The sequence below is a fragment of the Ochotona princeps genome, chromosome 8 (genome assembly GCF_030435755.1).
Source record: "Ochotona princeps isolate mOchPri1 chromosome 8, mOchPri1.hap1, whole genome shotgun sequence".
NCBI classification, from domain to species: domain Eukaryota; kingdom Metazoa; phylum Chordata; class Mammalia; order Lagomorpha; family Ochotonidae; genus Ochotona; species Ochotona princeps.
The window spans coordinates 45,037,226-45,055,983 of NC_080839.1; the positions used below are offsets into that span (position 1 = coordinate 45,037,226).

The following is an 18,758-nucleotide window of genomic DNA, read 5'->3' on the forward strand; positions in this document are numbered from 1 at the left end:
GGGAAAACAGTCCAGACGGCCCAAAGCATGGGGATCCTGCATCCGAGTGGGAGAGCTGGAGGAAGTTCCTGGCTCCCGGCTTCAGACTAGTATAGCACCGGCCATTGTGGTCACTTGGGGAGTGAATCATTGGACCGAAGATCTTCCTCTCTCTCCTCTCTGTATATCTGACTTTGCAATAAAAATAAATCTTTTTTAAAAAAAGAATGAATACTAAACTGGAGCTAAATATTTTTTAGGAGAGTTCTTACTTGTTAGGTATACTTACTCCAATATTTACAGAAAATAAAGTATCTGGAGGAAGAACCACAAAGATGCAGGTAAAATAAAGACAGATATTTGTTCAGGCTGCATAATTGGTATATGAAAGGTCATTGTAGCATCCTGTTTGCTTAAGCTACTAAATGATTTCTTTGGAGATGGTCTACTTACTTTCTAGACGTTTTTGGAACTTTCTTTCCTGGCCAATCTTATATTCCATTATTCCATGCCTAGGAGCAAGATTTCCCTTCTTGCTCCTGTTTGTTATGCTATCAATCCTTTCCATTTGAAGTTGTTCACCTTTCTAACATCTCAAGAAATTTCATTCAAAAGTATACTCTCCTGCACAATTTTTTCTCATCCTGTGATTCCTGTTACCTGCCAACTGACACTTGAACTTCTATGCACAATATTTAACTTCTGTTCTAAATGACCTTGTTAATCCTTCACTGCTTACTTCCAGAGGACTTCACTTGATCCCCCAACTCTCTAATTCTTTATCAACTATACCCATTCTACCTGTTATACCCATAACACCTGTTACGGCTTCTATTTTAATAACTGTATTGTCCATGCTTAGCATCTCCATTTCATTCCTTTTTGACAATTCATTATTCTCTTGTCTCCTTCATGAACTTATTAAGTTTATTTTAAAGTATTGGTCCATCTCCTCTAATACATTAGGAGATAAAGATGACCTCCTTCGCCATTTTGAGATAGTTGGTCTCCGGTGTTCAGTTATCCTGGCCCATGAGCTTAGATTCCCTGAAGAACTCCAACCATTCTGTCTGATAGTGAGTATTGGGACAGGAATAAAGATCAAACTCTGGTCCTCATTAGCTGAATGAGCACAAAGAGAAGAAAGCAAAGGAGTGAGTCCTGGAGCTTGGAACCAGAACCACAGGTCATCACATCTGTTGCCATCAGCCCAACAAGGCAACTTCTCAAGTCAAGGTTTCAGCTTGAGGTCCCTGACAAAGTAGCACCAGGGGGAGCGGGACCATCAGCCCTACTGTGAGGAAGGGACACAGCGGGCACAGGCAGGAGGCTTGTGTGTTCCCAATGACTTTCCCTAGGGAACTCATCCCTGTGGGGCCTGTCTGTTGCTTTGATAGTGCTCCAGGGATATAGTCGAATCTTCTGGGCCATTCTCACAAGCAACACAAGCTGGGGCAGGACACAGCACAAGGAAAATAATAGCCTTTCCCGTGTGAAATGGCACTGTCACCTTTTTGCGGATTTTGAATGTCAAGATCATTCGGAGGTGAGGTGTGATGGCTTGGGCTCTTGGGGTAGATGAGCAGGCCTCCAACTTTCCTCTAGTGAGCTGGGGACCCACTTCACACACCAGCCTGGAGCCATCACCAAAAAGATGTAGTGACACCAGGGCACAGGGCAGCATGCTGTGCGGCCATATGTGGAAATCTGGCATCTCTGGGTGTGCCTGCACCTGTTTGCCCATGGAGGAGAGGTCCCTGGAAAGCCTCACAGAAACTTAGAACACAACAGCACCACTGCAAACTGGAACAGGAAATTCAAGATGTTATATGCTTTTTGGTACCTCTTAATTTTAGAACCACGGGATTTTTTTTTAAGCTATCAAGTATCTTGAACACACCAACAAAAGCGTCTGACCATCAGCTCCCTGCCCTAGACTCTTGGTACATACTTTGACGGCTGGGACACGCCTGTACCATTCTTCACAGCCCATCAAAACATCGCTTCCTTCGTGACCCCTTCTCTGGATCCTGCAGCAAGAAGGAGCTCTCTCCACTCTGAACTCTCAGCAGCTTTGGGGGCAATGGGTTCATGCTCTGGTCACTTCCCACCATGCAGTCTAGTTCTTTTCCTATCTGCCTTGAGGGATATACGTTGTGCTGCAAAAACCACAAGCTTTCCAAAGGCATCCCTTCAAAGTACTGTCCTGCCAAGGACCACACAGTGGCCCATAGTAATGTCACCTGCTGGCCACTATCCCCTCATCAGGGGTCCACCATAGTGGTCCAGGCCAGGTGGGTGGTGGACTTGCCCACATCCTTGAATTCAGGCAAACTCACAAACTAGGGGACCCCATTGTCTGCACACATGAAAAAAAGAAGCCCAGAAACCAAGAGTCCACAGTGCCAGATCTAGTGTTGTGTCCTTGTCCATGCCTCTTACCTCCCTCTGTGACTGTTCTGGTTAGCAAGCCTCTTCCTGGGATTCCCTTCCCGGGGACAGAGAAGCTGGTGAGCACGAGCAAGCCCTGCCTTCCTTCTGCCTTTTAGCGCTCACGACGTGGTGTCAGATCCACTCAGCCAGCACTAAAGCAAGCAAACACCGCCAAGGGAGAAATGGCACGTCACGATCTCAAACAGCCTAATCTCCTGCAGCTGCGAAACGGACGCTAGCTAAGGGCAACAGACAGGTGCAGTACAGACCACGGCACACCCGAGTGGCCCCGCTTCTTTGGAGAAGCCCAGCCCCGAGGGAGCCGGCTGAGCCTTGCTCATGGAACTTTGTACCCACAGTCACTTGCGGGCGTGTCACCTGTGGCATATGTGCTCATGTCTGTCTCCCCTCCAGACACACTCAGCAGCAGCCCCGAGTCCCTGGGAGCCGGACGGCGGGGTCTCTGGGGCATCATCCTGTATCCCCGCCCCCCCCCCCCAAACTCCGGGAGGAGGGGAGGAGGCGCCGCAGGCTCAGAACCCGAATCGGCTCTCTGGGCTGCGACCACAGACACAGGCGTGATCAGAACAGCCGGACACACGCGTGCGGGCTCCACTCTGCGCACCAGGCGTGCAGAAATTCGCCGGGAGTCGGCCGGCTCCCCTATAACGCCTGCACAGGGAGCCGGGCGGACCGGCCCCCGGCGGCAGGGGGCGGCAGCAGGCCGCTTCCTGAGGAGGCGGACCGTGGCGGGCGAGCCAAGGGGACTCCGCTGCAGCACCTGTCAGAAACCGGCTCAGGCTCAGGTTTTCCAGTCCCCATTTAAGCGTCTGAGCCAGGTGACCTTGTGCAATGAGCAAGCTGGCCGACTGACTGTACATGACAGAAACCTGACCCCGTTGGTCCCAGAAGTAGAAGCTCAGACTGTGAATGAGTCTGCGGTTTTGTCCGCCTCCGCACTCTAGAGCCCCCTGACGGGTATGCCTGGCCAAGATGCTCATCCACTGCTCTATGTCAGCTGTGCCCCTGGTGACTACCCTCTCCTCCTAACCCCAGCTCCAATACCTCTTCCCACTTCCAAAGCACTTTCCAGGGATGCCTTCTTTATTCCCAAACTCTTGTCCCTGTCTGCGTTCCTGGTATCCACTACAGACTTGAGGACTCTGTTCTGTTGCTAAATACGATGTCTGCAAATGTATGTCCTAAACTAAAAACATTGTTTCTAAAATCTGGCACAGCTGCAAAGACGTGTGTTCCAGGATGGTTACAGGAGTATTTGCATATAATAGTGAAAACCTTTATGGAGACCAGATAGGAAAAACCTGGATACTTTAAGAAGTCCTTAAGCTGGGCCCGGCGGCGTAGCCTTGCGGCTAAAGTCCTCGCCTTGAACGCACCAGGATCCTATATGGTCGCCGGTTCTAATCCCGGCAGCTCCACTTCTCATCCAGCTCCCTGCTTGTGGCCTGGGAAAGCAGTTCGAGGACAGCCCAAAGCTTGGGACCCTGCACCCGTGTGGGAGACCTGGAAGAGGTTCCTGGTTCCCGGCTTGGGACTGGCGCGCACCGGCCCGTTGTGGCTCACTTGGGGAGTGAAACATCGGATGGAAGATCTTCCTCCCTGTCTCTCCTCCTCTCTGTATATCCGGCTTTCCAATAATAATAAATCTTAAAAAAAAAAAAAAAAAAAAAAAAGAAGTTCTCAAGCTACAGATAACCATGCAGCTAATAAAAAGAGCACCTTATGGCAATTTGAGAGGCAGGCATGTGGTGTAACAGGGTAAACCACTGCTTGAGACACCAGAATCCCAAATCATAGTGCCTGGGTTTGAGCCTTGCCTCTGCTTCTAATCAAGATTCCTGCTAATGTACTCCCAGGAGTTGGCATGTGAGGACCCAAGTAGCTGGATCCCTTCATCCACATGGGAGACCCAGATAGAATTTGTGGCCTGGCCTGGCCTGTGTGGGATAAGGTCTGTCTGTCTCTCTCTCTCTCTCTCTCTCTCTCTCCCCTCCCTCCCCCTGCCCCTCCCTCCTTTTCTCACTCTCTCACTCCCACTCACTATTGCACATACAATCTCTCTGTCATTCAGCCATTTGAAATGGAAGGAGGAAGTTGGGAAACAATATGAGTAGTGTTCCATATAGGTCTTAAGCAAATAGAGGGGCACATGTGGCTGACCACATAGACTTGGGAAGGCCAAGAGGCCAACAACCACATGAGAGATGCTTAACAGCATTGGTCATCAGAAACATGGAAATTACAACAAAATAGCCCTTGCTGCCTGTTGCTAACAAGTGGACTATGCCACATGGAGGGGTGTGTGGACACAGAAGCTGGCATGTATGGTTGCTGAGAGGGCAGCCACTCTGCATGGTCAGTGAGCTGGGCAAGGTCAACATTTTTACTCCATGACATATCAAAATGCCAGCACTGGGTGTGTATCCCAACTCCATGTGCTTAAAGAAGCCTAGACAAGGTGTTTGTCGCAGCATTTGGAATGACAGGAGGGTTGGGACCACCTGGATAACTCCCCAGGGTCAACAGAGAAAAATGAAGTGGCCCCACATCCTGAAGTCCCAGCAGTCTCAAGCAACAGGGGTGTAGATCTTCACACACCTTCAATTGTTCTTCTCTTCCTGATAATTCCAACCCATAGCCTTTAGGTGGCGCCAAGCAAGGCAACATCCCTATAAAGAGGAGCACATATCACAGTGTCCTAATATGGCTATCCGGATCTAAGGAGGGTGCCACATTCCCAGATCCCTGTGGGGTGAGAAGGACCCCCTGCAAATGGAGACCAGGAAACCGAGGGGCTAATCGGACAAACATTGAGCATTCTAGGAGTGTCAAAAGAGCGAGTTAGAAATACAAAAAATTTAAAAAAAAAAAAAAGGAGGGGGAAAAAAAGGAAGGAAGGAAAAAGGAGCAAGCAAACCCCTGTGTTTGGATTGGAATTGGAGTTACTGGAGTAAACACGTCAGTCTCCTGAGACGTAAATGCAAATATGCACAGAAGCAGATGCACACGCCCTGCTCTGAGCACTAAGAGAATCTTGGAGCTGTAATCACCAACAGCAACAACCATCACCAGGACCCAGATACTGACTTTTCAATGGCATTATCCACTAAAAGAACCAAGATGCCTTGCGGCGGGGTGGGGGGGGAATGGGAGGGTCAAATCTAGAGTACGAAAAAAAACACAAAGTAGAATGTATCTGATGAGAAAGGAGTAGTCTTTTCAAAGAATGGTGCTGGAATAACTGGATATTCATAAGCAAAACAATCGCATTGTGTCCTTAGTTACAGCAGATGAAAAAACTAACTCAAAATTCTAAATGTGAAAGCCAAAACCTTAAGTCTCTTAGAAGAAAATACAAGTCTAAATTTTAAAAATCTTGGATTTAACAATGGCTTTTAAGAAACAATACCAAACATGCAATCAATAAAGGAAAAAAAAGCATAAATCAGACTGCCTCAAAAAACAAATACTTTTGTGCTTCAAACAACATGATCCAAAAATTGCAAAAACATATTGAGTAGGAGAAAATATTTTCCAATCATATGGCTGATAAGGGATTTATATCTAGAATATAGAAATAATAGTTAAAATTCAATAAGGATAAAGAATCCACTAAGAAGATAAGCAAAGGATCTTCTTCATGGAAGCTATGCAGATGGCCAATGAACACACAAAAGATGGTCAACATTATCAGTCATCAGGAAAGTGAAGATTAAAACCATAATGAAACTGCTTCCTAGCCACTGGATGACTGTAACCAAAGGATAATAACATGTACTAAGGAGAATGTGAAAACCGTGGAACCCTCCCGCACTGCTGGGAGGAGGGAATACAAAATGGTGCAGCCACCCTGGAAAAATGTGTGGCAGTTCTTCCAAAAGTTCAACATAGAACTACCTGACCCATGTGTGCTCATATGCCCAAAAGTAACAAAACAAAAACAGCTGCACAAAAACGTACAGGAACATTCATGACAACCTTATTCATAGCAGCCAGATGTCCCACCCAAATGTCCACCAACTGATGGATGGCTACATAAAATTACTCAACCTTAAAAAAAAAAAGATTGAGATAGTAAGACATGCTACAATATGAGTGAGCCTTGATTGAATAAAAACAACCTGTCACAAAAGACCACATATTGTAGAATTTCATTTATATGAAATGTTTGGAAAAGATAAAACTATGAAGACAGAATGTAGATTAACAGTTGCCTGTGGTCTGGGAGGTTCAGAAAGGGATAACTGAAGAGTTTGTGGTTTTTTAGGAAGGAAGTGGAAATGTTCTAAAACAGATTTGTGGTGGAGGTTGCACAGCTGTGAATACACTAGGAAACAATTCAAGAGTGACTTCCGTGATATGTACATTATAGCTCAATAAGGTCAAGGAAGACACCACAAAGGGATTCCTACATTTGAGACAATTTGCAAATTAAACAGTGATAATAACAAATTATAGTCCACTGGATGCAACGGAATCCATTGTTTTTGCTACTGATAAAAACTGTGATGAGAAGTAGGAAATAGCCAGTATTCTTAAAGCTCCTTGCTGTAAAATACTAATTACAAAAGGGAAAACAATAATCTAGCAGGAAGAAAGGGGACAGGAACCACCTTACTCAATGATTAAAGTTAGCACTAGGAACTGATAAGTCAAAATCATGCCCCCACCTGACAGCCTATAATGAGAACAATTCAGCATCACTTCTGTGATATTCCTGTCAAAGATGCATAACCTCAGACGAATCCTGAGGAAACATCAAACAAATTTGCGTTAAAAGGCAATCCACAAAAAAAAAAAAAAAAAAAAAGGCAATCCACAAAGTAATGGGCTGTGAAAGTCAAGCAAACACTGGAACTGTCACAGACTGAAGAATGCTAAAAAGATACCCTAACAGAATGCAGCAACACAAATGCTTTACTAACAAGGGACATTTTCAGGACCACTGGCAAGGCTTCATGAGGTTGAAGGAGGTGATGAAATGATGTTAATTTCTTCGATTGTGATGATTGTATTGTAATTGCGAGGCAAAACCTCCTTGCTTGTTAGAAACACAAAATAAACCATGTGCCAGTGATGTGCACACAGTTGCTTGGTGAGAGGGGATAGCTTTTGCATTACCCTTGATGTCTGTGCATTCCAAATTGCAAACAAAATAACTGACCCAAATTCTTCAAAAATATCTTGTTACAAGACAATGAAAAGTTGATAAGCTATTTCCTGCCAAAAGAGAGTATCAAGAACTTCAAAAAAAAAATGTAATAAAGCCTAAAGAACTCAGAACTTTCTGTGGAAAGTAGAATTAAAGGATTATTTTGGTGTGGAAAAAAATGAAATCTCTGTACATAAGGCATCTTCAAAATGTTCATGGGTAATTAATATTGTTTAAAAACTATACATGGAATTTTTTAAAGTTTGCACCAAATAAGCATCTTTTACTTCTGTTTTTGATTAGCTTTTTACAATTCCCCTAAAAATACTGTATTAAATCCTGGAGCAGGAAAAAAAAAATGTAAGGGCTTTTATTAGGACAACTTAGAAAAATCTAAATATAACTTGAAGACTATATGACAGCATTGAATTGATGTTAAATTTCCTGACCCTGATCATCACTCTGTGAGCATGTAGCAGGCTTTCCTAAAGAAACACACAAGGGGACATAATGCTCAATAATAGTAATACAATACAAATATTGTAAGTATATATTACTAATAATTATATGAATACATAAAGAATGAAAGCAATTACAACTAAAAGATGAGTATGCTGGAGTTCCTCTAATACAGTAAATATAGTCCAGTGGGGGGCATGGAAGGAAGAAAAGAATGGGGCAAGTCCAGGTGGAAGAGAATAATTTTTTTAAAGACCAAGAAGGAGGCTGGGTTGGTGGACCAGCCCCCAAATTTCTCACTCTACTCTTTTGAAGGAGTGAGACAGCAAGTAGGAAGACGTAAGAGCAAGCAGGAAATGGAGGGGGCTGTCTCACATTTATATTTCGGGAAAACGTTTAACTTGTTATGGTATAAGACATATCCACGTATTCCATTATTTATGCAAGTTTTTAAAATACAGTGAACATAGCAGAACATCATACAGTGTTTTCCAGACAGCTAACAAGTAAGAAGATCATGACTTGTTTTTGAAGGCAGCTTGCAGAGTAGCGAGGATAGCAGAGATCACTGTTGAAAAGGCACAGAAATAGTTTGTACGTGCAACATTGCAACTCTAAGCTACTTCTGTCTGATTGTTATAAATTTGCATTAACTTGCAATTTTTTGTTTAAACAAACATACATGAATATACCCTCACCATAGAAAAAGCTTAAATCATATATGTTGTGCTTTTTGTTTTAAAATACAAGAACTTATCAAAAGTTCTTGGAAAAATGGAATGAAATTTACTTGGGGTAGAAAAAAAGGTTGAGATCCATTTGTACATTTTCTGAAACACACATTTTTCCTGAACTTTTTGTGAAGCCCTCTTATGCCTGTATCTCAACAACTTTGAGCAGAATAAAGTTATCTTTCAATTCCATTTTCCACGAACTTCCTGAAGTGCCCTCATATTATTCTAGCTTAGAAAAGGAACTTTCCTTAGTGGACAATTCATATTTTCAAAGATGTAGGACTGCAAATTCCCTGTCCATTTAGAAAACAACACTACATTGTATACAATAATTATGCAACTGTGCTTCTATTAATACCTCAATCCTTCAAAATAAAGCAAATACCCAATAATGAGCTCGTCTGCTTCCAATTCCCCTCGGCAGAATGGTGAACGCCTCACCTTTCAGAACATTCCCTCCGGTACTTCACCTCCGAAAGGCAGACTACCCCCACCCCCGTTTTGTACCTGTCCAGATCCAATCTGCCTCGGGTACCACCGGACCAGTCCCATCCACAGTGGGCCGAGGGCATCACCACCACGGCAGCTGCTTACTCGGCCTCCTTCACCCTCTCCCGCCACACCCTCTGCTGTCCTCCCGCCCAAGGCTCCCAGCTCCACGCCTTCTTAAAATGTAGGGGCCGGAGGCCAGCGCAGTAGCCTACCACATGGACACCGGTTCTAATCCCGGCCGCCCCGCTTCCCATCCAGCTCCCTGACTGTAGCCTGGGAAAGCAGTTGAGGACGGCCCAAAGCCTTGGGACCCTGCGCCCGCGTGGGAGATCTTATCCTGGCTTCGGATGGCTCAACTCCGGCCATTGTGGCCACTTGAGGAGTGAAGGAATAGATGGGAGATCTCTCCGTCTTTCCTCCTCTCTGTATATCTGACTTTCCAATAAAAATAAATGTTGAGGAAAAAAAGGAAGGAAGGAAGGAAGGAGGGAAGGAGGGAGGAAGGGAGGGAGGGAGGGAGGGAGGGAAGGAAGGAAGGAAGGAAGGAAGGAAGGAAGGAAGGAAGGAAGGAAGGAGCTGGAGCGTGGGACCGGCACAAGGCAGATGCGAGTGTCGGTGCAGTGCGATTCCCCTAGCTGCCCGCTGCCCTCCCTCCATGCGTCCTGCTCGCAGGTATTTACCATTCTCCTTTTGATTTGGAAAGGAGACCCACAACATAGTAACAGCAGCCAAAGGGCCTTGTCCTGTTAAACTGTTAAGGACCTCGAGGAAATAATCCCCAACGGAGAAGTGGTACCTGAGCCAAGATTTGGTGTTAGGCTGGGAAAATCTGGCCAGGGAATGACTCTGAGGGAAAAAATGCACGGGAGCATAAAAGATTACAACACATTACCAAGATTTGAGTGTGAACAACGTTTGCCTAAGACTAAAACTGTACAAAATAATTCACGCTTAAAAAAAGAAAGCCTCCGCCCGGCTACAGTTCTCACCTCAAAAGCGCCAGGATCCCATATGGGCGCCCCGTTTCCCATCCAGCTCCCTGCTCCTGGTTTGGGAAAGCAGCTGAGGATGGGCCAAAGCCTTGGGACCCTGCACCCACGTGGGAGACCTGGAAGAGGCTCTGGGCTCCTGGCTTCGGATCAGCTCAGCTCCAGCGCTTGCGGACACTTGGGGAGTGAATCATCGGACAGAAGATGTTTCTGCCTCTCCTTCTCTCTGTATATCCGACTTTGAGACAGAAAGAAGGAAAGAAAGAGAGACAGAGACAGAGACAGAGAGAGAGAGAGAGAGAGAGAGAGAGAAGAAAGAGAAAGAAAGGAAGAAAGAAAAGAAAAGAAAAGAAAGAAAAGAAGAAAGCCTGAGGGAATTTCTTTCAAGAGCTCGTTTTATTTGTTTTCCTCCTCCTCTTAATTCTAGTCTTGCTGCTTGGGCGACATGAAGAGTGCAAAGGGTGCAGGCAGCACCCAGAGGAGTCCCCAAGTCGTTTTCAGGACTTAAAAACTCAAAGCAGGTGTTTGCCACCACAGGGATTCAGGGCTCATGGAAGGAGGGTCGGGGATTCCGGGCACCTCCTCTGTCCAGCGGGGGTTGTCAGGGTCTCAGTACAAGCCCACAGGCCCCCAGTCCGCCTGGACCAAAGAGCAGGAAAGGGAGCCCCTTCCTCACATCCCCTGCGCGGACCCGGTGCAGCCTGGCTAAGGCTCAGGGTCCTTGGCAACTGCGAGATAAGCACCGTAGGCTGCGTCCCGCGACACATTCTGCACGTCCCCTGTCCCCTGCGAGACTGCAGCAGCGAGCTAACCCCAAAGAAGGATTCTGGGGTAGCGGTGCTTTGTTCGAGTCCCCCACGGCCTCCGGATTTCCGCCCCGCCTCCAACCCCAGCTCTGGACCACCCGTCCTGCGCTCCCGGGCACCGGGCCCTGGTGCCCGCTCACACGACCCACCCACAGAGGCGCGGGCGCGACCCCCACACGGCTCTCCGCAGAAAATTCAACCAGTTCCTGTGCAGATGGGCCGGGTTTGGAGGCGACGTGGACAGCAAGCTTGAACGCCACGGCTCCATTCCGCAGCAGGCACCTCAGGGAGGCAAAATCAAAAGTGGTGTGGCTGGGGCTGAGGCTGGATCCCTGGTGGTAGGGAGACGCAGATGGAAACCTGAGAGGACCCGGGTGGGGCCACTTCAACAAGCTGCCCCAGAGCGCGACTTCATCCGCCCATCTGTTGGAGGGCTTCTCTCAGCTCCTACCCCGAGGCCGGGATTTTAGCGGGAGTATAGGCTTCTTCGCACGCCCCCCCCCCACCCCCAGGACTTGGGAGCTCTAAAGGCGGGAGCTCAGGTCATGCAAGACTAGAGAACATTCAGGGCTAACATTTAGGGCGGGTGAGCGCGTCTGAGGGAAAGAGCGCCATGAGTCCGGGACGCGTGCAGCGTGGCACGCAGGTGCCTGCACACGAACTGGGCCACAGTGCGCGATGTTCCGCAAAGAGGCTGCTGCCGAGGCCGGTGCAGGGGCCCAGTTCGGTGCAGTCGTTATGTTTATTATTATTCTTATTATTGTTACCACCAAGATGTTTTGCCTTGCCAGATCGAGAAGAATGAGTTCTAAGTACGAAGAGAACGGGATTAAAATGGGGGAAAAAAAACAAAAAACAAAAAAACAGGAGTAAACCCTTTCCTGCAGATGCCCACGAATCACGATCTTGGATGCAGTCCTGTAAACAGTCGCTGGCTTTGCCCCGCCTCGCGCTCCTTGCTTTCGAGGAAGGAAGCCTAAGGGATAACGGTTCCCTATGGCGCGTTTCGCGTTCGCAGCCTGGCTCTCCCGACTCAACTCGCTCCATCCACCGTGATGCCGGCATTGCGCCAGCCAACATCCGCCTCTCCAGAGGACCTTGACCTTCCTGGGACCTCATCTCTACGTTTAGCTCCCCTTGACCTGCTTTTGAACCCACTAGTTAATCCAGTCGCGAACTCTCCTCCCACGGCCATCCGTCACCCCAGCCCCAGCGCTCTAATTCCTGCTGACCCCCACCGTTCCTCTGGACGAGGGGCGGCGGAGAGTTCAGGCCTCGGAGCGAGCTGGTCACCCCTACCCGCACACTCTCGCCTGCGGGCCCATGCACATAATCCCTGGCTCCTAACCTTGCTCCTTTCTCTTCCCTTTCTTTCCTTTTTCCTTAGTTCAATATAGTTTTCACATGAGAATTTACAGCCCCTTGAGCAGGTGCCTGGGCAACACACTAAACTGGTGACTGGGTGAGGGACGTTGGCAAATCCACACAGATGGGCGAGCTGCCAGGGCGCACAATGGCCGAGCAGGAGCGAGGTCGGATGAGGCTGAGACCTCATGCGCCACGTGGCTTCGTTCCCATTTCCACAGGGAACAGTGGACTCATGCCTGAGATGGTGCAGGACCTTGGGAAGCATCCCAGGTATGGGTCAGAGAAAAACCCCCAACTGCTTTAAGATACTTGCTGCTGAGGTTTTTTTCCCCTGTTAATGTTTTTCATCCCACCCCTGCCCCACCAAGGAACCCATAACAACAATATGGAGGATTGCGCCCCACCCGGTGACACTCTACAATTCAAAGGTATCAGGGGCTAGAAAAGCCACCAATTTTGGCCTCCATGCTTATCTCTAAAGACAACCAGTATGGCTTTCCCAGCAGCCAAGAGTATGCCCTTGGTCTCCCAGGCCTGGGTGAGAAGGACCCAGGCAATGATAGGGGGCCCAGACCCTACCCCTCAAGATCTCTTCTTGTGTCTGGCTGGAATTGGGATGGGGGAAGGGGCTTGGGTTCCCAGCCACTTCCCTGACTTTTTCTTTCCTGGACCTCCGGAAAAGCCACAGGGCAGCTGACTTCTCCACTCCACAATAAGACAGGATACAGCCTCAGTGCTGAGGCCTATGGAAGAATCAACTGGGCGGCGAGTAATGTCTGCACCAAGGTCCCCAGGTGGACCACAGCAGGTGCAGTTCTGGCCCCAAGCTCAAGCATCTCTCTAAGCTCCACATCCACTTTGGTAAAAACGAAGGCTGAACCAGACAGGCAGAAGATGGGTATTAGCAGCCAGTCTGATTTATTCCACATCCCCACGGGACAGACAAGGAGGTATCTAAGAGAGCCGTCCCGGAATTGGTTCTTGACTTGCCGGCTGGACAACCTCCCCCAGCCTCCCTTTCTGAACTCTGCTGAAGGAGAAGCTGATCTTACGCCAGAGGAGGAGGAGTCCTACTAGTGCTATGGTGTACCACCCAGCTTCAAGCCCTAACTGACAGAAGCTTTCATTTCTTTCCTGCAGTACTCAGGCAGTGGATGCCAGGAACTGGATTAAAATGCTCTATACAGATTAATTTATTCATCATAATCCCCCCTTTTTAGATTGGGACTCTTTAAGGGACTCTATTGTGGCCATTTAATGGATAAGGACACACAATGAAGCTAGAATGTGAACCCAAGCTAGCCAAGAGCAGGGACACTAACTCCACTTCAGAACCTACAAGCCTGGCAGTCCCACTGGACCATCCTGGTTGAGCAGAATCCAAAAGGAGACCTCGGGAGGTGGCTAGGGATCCAGAGCCAAGGCACTCCAGGTGCTTCAAGAAAACTTGCCATTTCTAGACAAATTATTAGCTGGATGCCCTGAGTCAGGGAGGCACAAAACTCTCCCAGGAAAGGTGGAAATAACCTGTATGTCCACCAATCGTGGGTGAATAAACAAAACATGCCATCTCTATACAATGGAAAGCTGATAAATTCTATACCATGAATGAATGAGTTTTAAAGCATTACTGGAGCTGTGGTTCAACAGACTAAGCGTCCTTGCCTGCAGTGTCCGCAACCCCTATGGTTGCTGGTAACTAGTCCCTGCTGCTCCACTTCCCATCCAGCTCCCTGCTTATGGACTGGGAAAGTGGAGGAGGATGGTTCAAGTCCTTAGGACCCTGCACCTACATGGGAGACCCAGAATATGTTTCTGTCTCCCGATCTCCTGATTTCAGTTAAGCTTAGCTCTGCCCCATTGCAGCCATTTGGAGAATAGATCAGCAGGTGAAAGTTTTTGTTTGTTTGCCTTTCATTTCCCCTGACTTTCAAATAAATATTTTTTAAAATCATCATGGTAAATGAAAGAAGATTGACACTATGCCCACACTATGAATCCTTTTATAGCCAATATCCAGGATAGGCAAATCCATAGAGATAGAAAGATCAGTGATTGTGTGGGGCTGAGGCTAAGGGAGTGGGCTTCTTTTGATATGTTGAGCATGTCCTGCAAGTGATGGTATTAGTACCTGCACATGTCTGTCAATTGATGAAAAGCCCGTGAATGTGGGTTAGATCTCAGTAAAACCATTACAAAAACAACAAAAATGAAATAATGCACAGTAGTCGTCAGGAGAAACCCACGCTCTGCTCTGCAGGAGCTAACCGCTTGCTGTGCCCCTGCTGCTGGTGGTGGTGGTGAACCCCAATGCCTGCAGAGATGGTTGGGCACAATTGCCACCTTAGCGACTGAACCCTTTAGGTATCACAGCGAGTCTCCCTCGAATTTGAATTTCCCAGGTCCTTCGAGTGGGCACCAAAGCCAGAAAGGAAGAGTGTCAGGCAGGAGACCTAGGCAGAACCAGGGTAAAGTAAAGCTGCGTCCAACGCCCTGATCACCTACTTGGCGAAGGTGCTGACAGCAAAGAGGAGCTGCAGGAGGCAGACAGGCCCAGGGAGCTGAGAAAGACAGCTGGCCACCGCCAGCTCGACCCTTGGCCCTAGCCTCCATGAGAGACAGGTGGCATCTGGTGTGGGACTGAACTGGGTCTCAAAGTCCAGGCCTGGAGGGCCATCCCAGCGCGCCTGCCAGAGGCTCCTGGGGGCGAGGGAAGAAGAGAGGCAGGATGCAGGCTGGGAGTGCTGGGCGCGGGTTCTAGGGGAGCTGCGTCTTTGCAGCAGAGAGCCTGGAACTGCCTTGTCCAGCCAGGAGAGGGCAGGCTGCGAACGGACGGGGTGGAGCTGGGAGGATGCTACGCATCTGCGGCAGCCAGGATCCAATTCCTGCCTTACAGTGCGGCTGAAAGGTGGACGGGGCGGGTCTAGAACCTAGGGCAAGGATCCCAGCAGGGTGGGTGACGCTGACAGGTCTGGAGCACAGCCTCACTCCCGAACGCAGGCCCAATTTGAACAACTCTCTTCCCCCAACACCTGATTTCTAAGGGGTCTGTGAGCAGTGCTGGGATGGGGTGCCCTTTCCCCATTTTCCCCTTGCCAACCCCCTGCCCGCCCCTCACCAGCCACCTTCAGTGGGGGATCCACACCACCAAGACTGGGAAGCGTCCAGGTATAGATCTTTCCGCGTTCCCCAGCCCAGGTCCCGCTGAACTAAGACCCTGCTTATCCTGCAAAAGCCCCAACCCCTGTTATCCATTCTCAACTGGAGGCTGGACGCGAGCTACTGCCCTGCCCACTGCTGGCTGGGAAACTTGCTTCCTCCGCCTCACCAAAAGGGAGGTGGAGAAGGGGACCCTTGGCCCCTGGGGTCTGAGCCAGGCAGGGTTGCCCCAGGACGCAGAACCAGGCAACACTAGCGCCCCGGTCCCATCGCGTCTGGAGGAGCCACTAAACTCAGAGACTTCGTGCCAGGCAGACTCGCCATGCTCCGCATCCGAGGCCCTCTACTGTAGGGGGGAGAGGGGGGCGTCCCCCAGAACCAGACAGGGCCTCAACGCACAACAGCACGCACACACTCGGAGGAAGCCAGCTTGCACCCCATCACCACGTGACGGTACCAATTGGGCACAGGTGAACCAAAAAAATATTCCCCACCTAGGACATGCGGAAGGTACTGGCAAAGCTGACGTCTGCCGAAGCACGCGGATGCGAGATGGCCAGCCCAGCGCCGCTCTCTTTGGCGGGGAGCTGGGCTGCCGGGCTGTGGGCTAGGGGAGGTCCCTAACTGGGCCTAGAGGACGGCTTTGCTGGGCCAGGGCTGGGCTCGGTGGAGAGCCCAGGATTTCTCCCGTCAACTAGATCAGAGTCCTGTGTGCAGGGCACCTGTGGCCCACCCAGTCCTTCCCAGTAGAGGCAGCCAGCACTTCCGCGCGAGGCCGAGGCCCAGACAGCGGAGGGAGAACGCCAGAAAGGAATCGAGGTCACTGGAAAAAAGGGGACAGACATTACCGATTCCCAGGAGACAGCACGGGGGGGGGGGGGGAGGGCCCCAGGAGCTGCAGCCAGGGTGGAACCTTCCTGGGACTCGGCGGGAGGTCACGGGGCACCCCCAGAATGGCACACATCCCGGAAGGCCAGTCCTGAACTCCAGGAGAGGAGGCCGGAAGTGGCTGGCACAGAAAGATGCCACCATTAGTGAAACGAAAAACAATAAAATGAAGAAGAAAACAAAGCCCGGCAGGGTACAGCAGGTGCGGTCTGGCTTTTATTCGCCCAGAAACGCAGGCCCCACGTGTGAAGCTGGGGAGTGGGCAGGGGTTCAGCCTCGCGTCGGGTTTTCTACTTTCATTCTTTCTGTAGATGCCTTTCTTAAATAATAAACTCAAGAGGGCCAGAGAAAAGAAATATTGTGAGGAGGTGAGGCAGTGGGCCCAGTGGAGAAGTCATCCCTCTGGGCTGGGGACTAAGGTGCTGTGGGAAGAGGGACCAGGCCTGCTGGTGGTCGGCTGCCCTCTGGGAGGGGCACAGGCTCCAACCCCTTCAGTGGCATAAGCCTGGTTGTCATGACGCCCAGGGCCTTCTGGAAACGCCGCCAACCGCCTTTCTAAACACACACACACACACACCACACCACACACCACCAGGCCCATGGGTCGGGTCTGGTCCGTGGGCTCCACTCCCCCGGCGCTACCCTCATCCCACACCCTGGGCGCGACTTCCCCTCTCCCTCCCCTGCCTTCCCTGAGGTGAGTCAACAGGCCCCCTACCCTTCTTAATTTCCCTGGGTCCCAGACCCTTAACAGAGGCTACCTTGGTCCCCCAATGAAAACCTAGGGTGCGCGGCTGAAATTAAACAGACACACTCCACCGTTCAGAAGCACAGGAGACATCCACACCCAGCCTCCCCAAACATGGTGGTGGGAAATGAAATTTTAAAAAAATAATTCATTTGGTGCTTTTTTTTTAAACAAACCTTTACACTTTCTATACACGGATTCCAGAATCTTCTGCACCACCAAAAAAAAAAAAATGGAAAGGAAAGAAGAAAAGAAAAAATTATATTCTAATCCCATTGCCACCAACTTCTTTGAAGTCCCCCCACACCTGCTCACACACTCCTCCCACCCCCCAGGAATCACAAGAGCTACACTTAGGACACACCTGAACGCTTACACCCGGCTGTCTGCCTATTCTCAAGCAGACGTTCTGACTGTAACAAGCACCTGGCTGGCTCGGGCCCCATCGGGTCAGAAATGAAAAAAAAACTGCGGTGAGGGCGCTGGAGGCGAAAAGCCACGGGTCTTTTGGGGCGCGCACACATCTAGGCCTTTCAAGCCGCTTTCCGAGTCAAGGGAACGGGAGTAGGGGCCTGGCCCTTGCCGCCCAAGCCAAACTCTGAGGAGCCCAGCCTCTCCACAGATTGCTCTGGAAGCGACGCCTGGCAGGGCCGAGCGAGGCCCCTGGAGCCTCCACTCTCAGCTCCTCACAGCCCGATTCCACCCTGCCGCCAGCCGCCAGCTCACCTCCGTCCCGGGCCCCTCCGCAGCTCGGCGTGTGAGGGCAGGAGGAGAAGCAAAAACTGCCTCCCCTCCATTTATCCCAGTCCCAGTGTGTCGCCCCGAGAATGTAGAGGCCTGCGAGCTGTGCTGTAGGGAGCCACGAGTTAGGCTGTCGGACTCCGTTGTCACAGGTGCAAACCCAACTCTCCGAGCCCAACTCTGTCTCACGCTCACGGACCTGCCTCTCGTTTAGGCCCTCCCAGAGGGGCAGGGAGTTCTTGGGTGTGCACGTAAGGGGCGGCACCCTGAAGCCGCGCCTGCGCCCTCCCCCGTCTCCAGCACCCCAATCTCCGCCGAGCGCCCAAGCCAGGCCAACCTCTCTGTTGGGTCGCACCGGGATCGCCTTCCTTGCGCACTTCGTTCATCGATCCTGCTGAACGGCGGGGGCCAGAAGAACTGCGCGTCCGAGAGGACGAGGAGAGTGCGGGGACAAAATAGACTGGGGGTGGGGAGCTGGGGGGACTGGTTGATAAACTTTGGGAAAGGGTGCAGGGCAACCTCAAGAGCCACCCCCGTCTCCCTCTGCACGACTCGGAGCCGGGGTAGACAAGGGGTGGGGAGGCCGGGCCGCCGCCCCCTACCCCCGGACTCCGGCGCAGAGCCCTGGAGAGCCGCGGGGACTCGAAGAACTCGCACTCGCGTCCAATCAGAACGAAGGGGAGGAGCATCCGGGCGGGGGCGAGGCCGCAGGAAGAGGAACCGGGCGGGGGGCGCGCGGGGCGGGGAGCGGCGGGCTCGGCCAGCCCAGGCTGGCTAGGCGGTGGCGAG

The 18,758-nt window shown here is 50.3% G+C and overlaps 1 protein-coding gene across 1 annotated transcript in view; it reads right to left on the reverse strand.

The window, feature by feature from the left end:
* Window positions 1-18,658, reverse strand: part of LOC101517970 (C-type lectin domain family 4 member F) — a 39,126-nt gene extending 20,468 nt beyond the window's left edge. The window contains exons 1-2 of the mRNA XM_058667355.1: window positions 18,572-18,658; window positions 18,347-18,464 (exon numbers count right to left, since the gene is read on the reverse strand). Coding sequence (XP_058523338.1) covers window positions 18,347-18,464; window positions 18,572-18,658 — 205 coding nt within the window. The remainder of the gene's footprint in view (window positions 1-18,346; window positions 18,465-18,571) is intronic.
* Window positions 18,659-18,758: the final 100 nt, after the last annotated feature.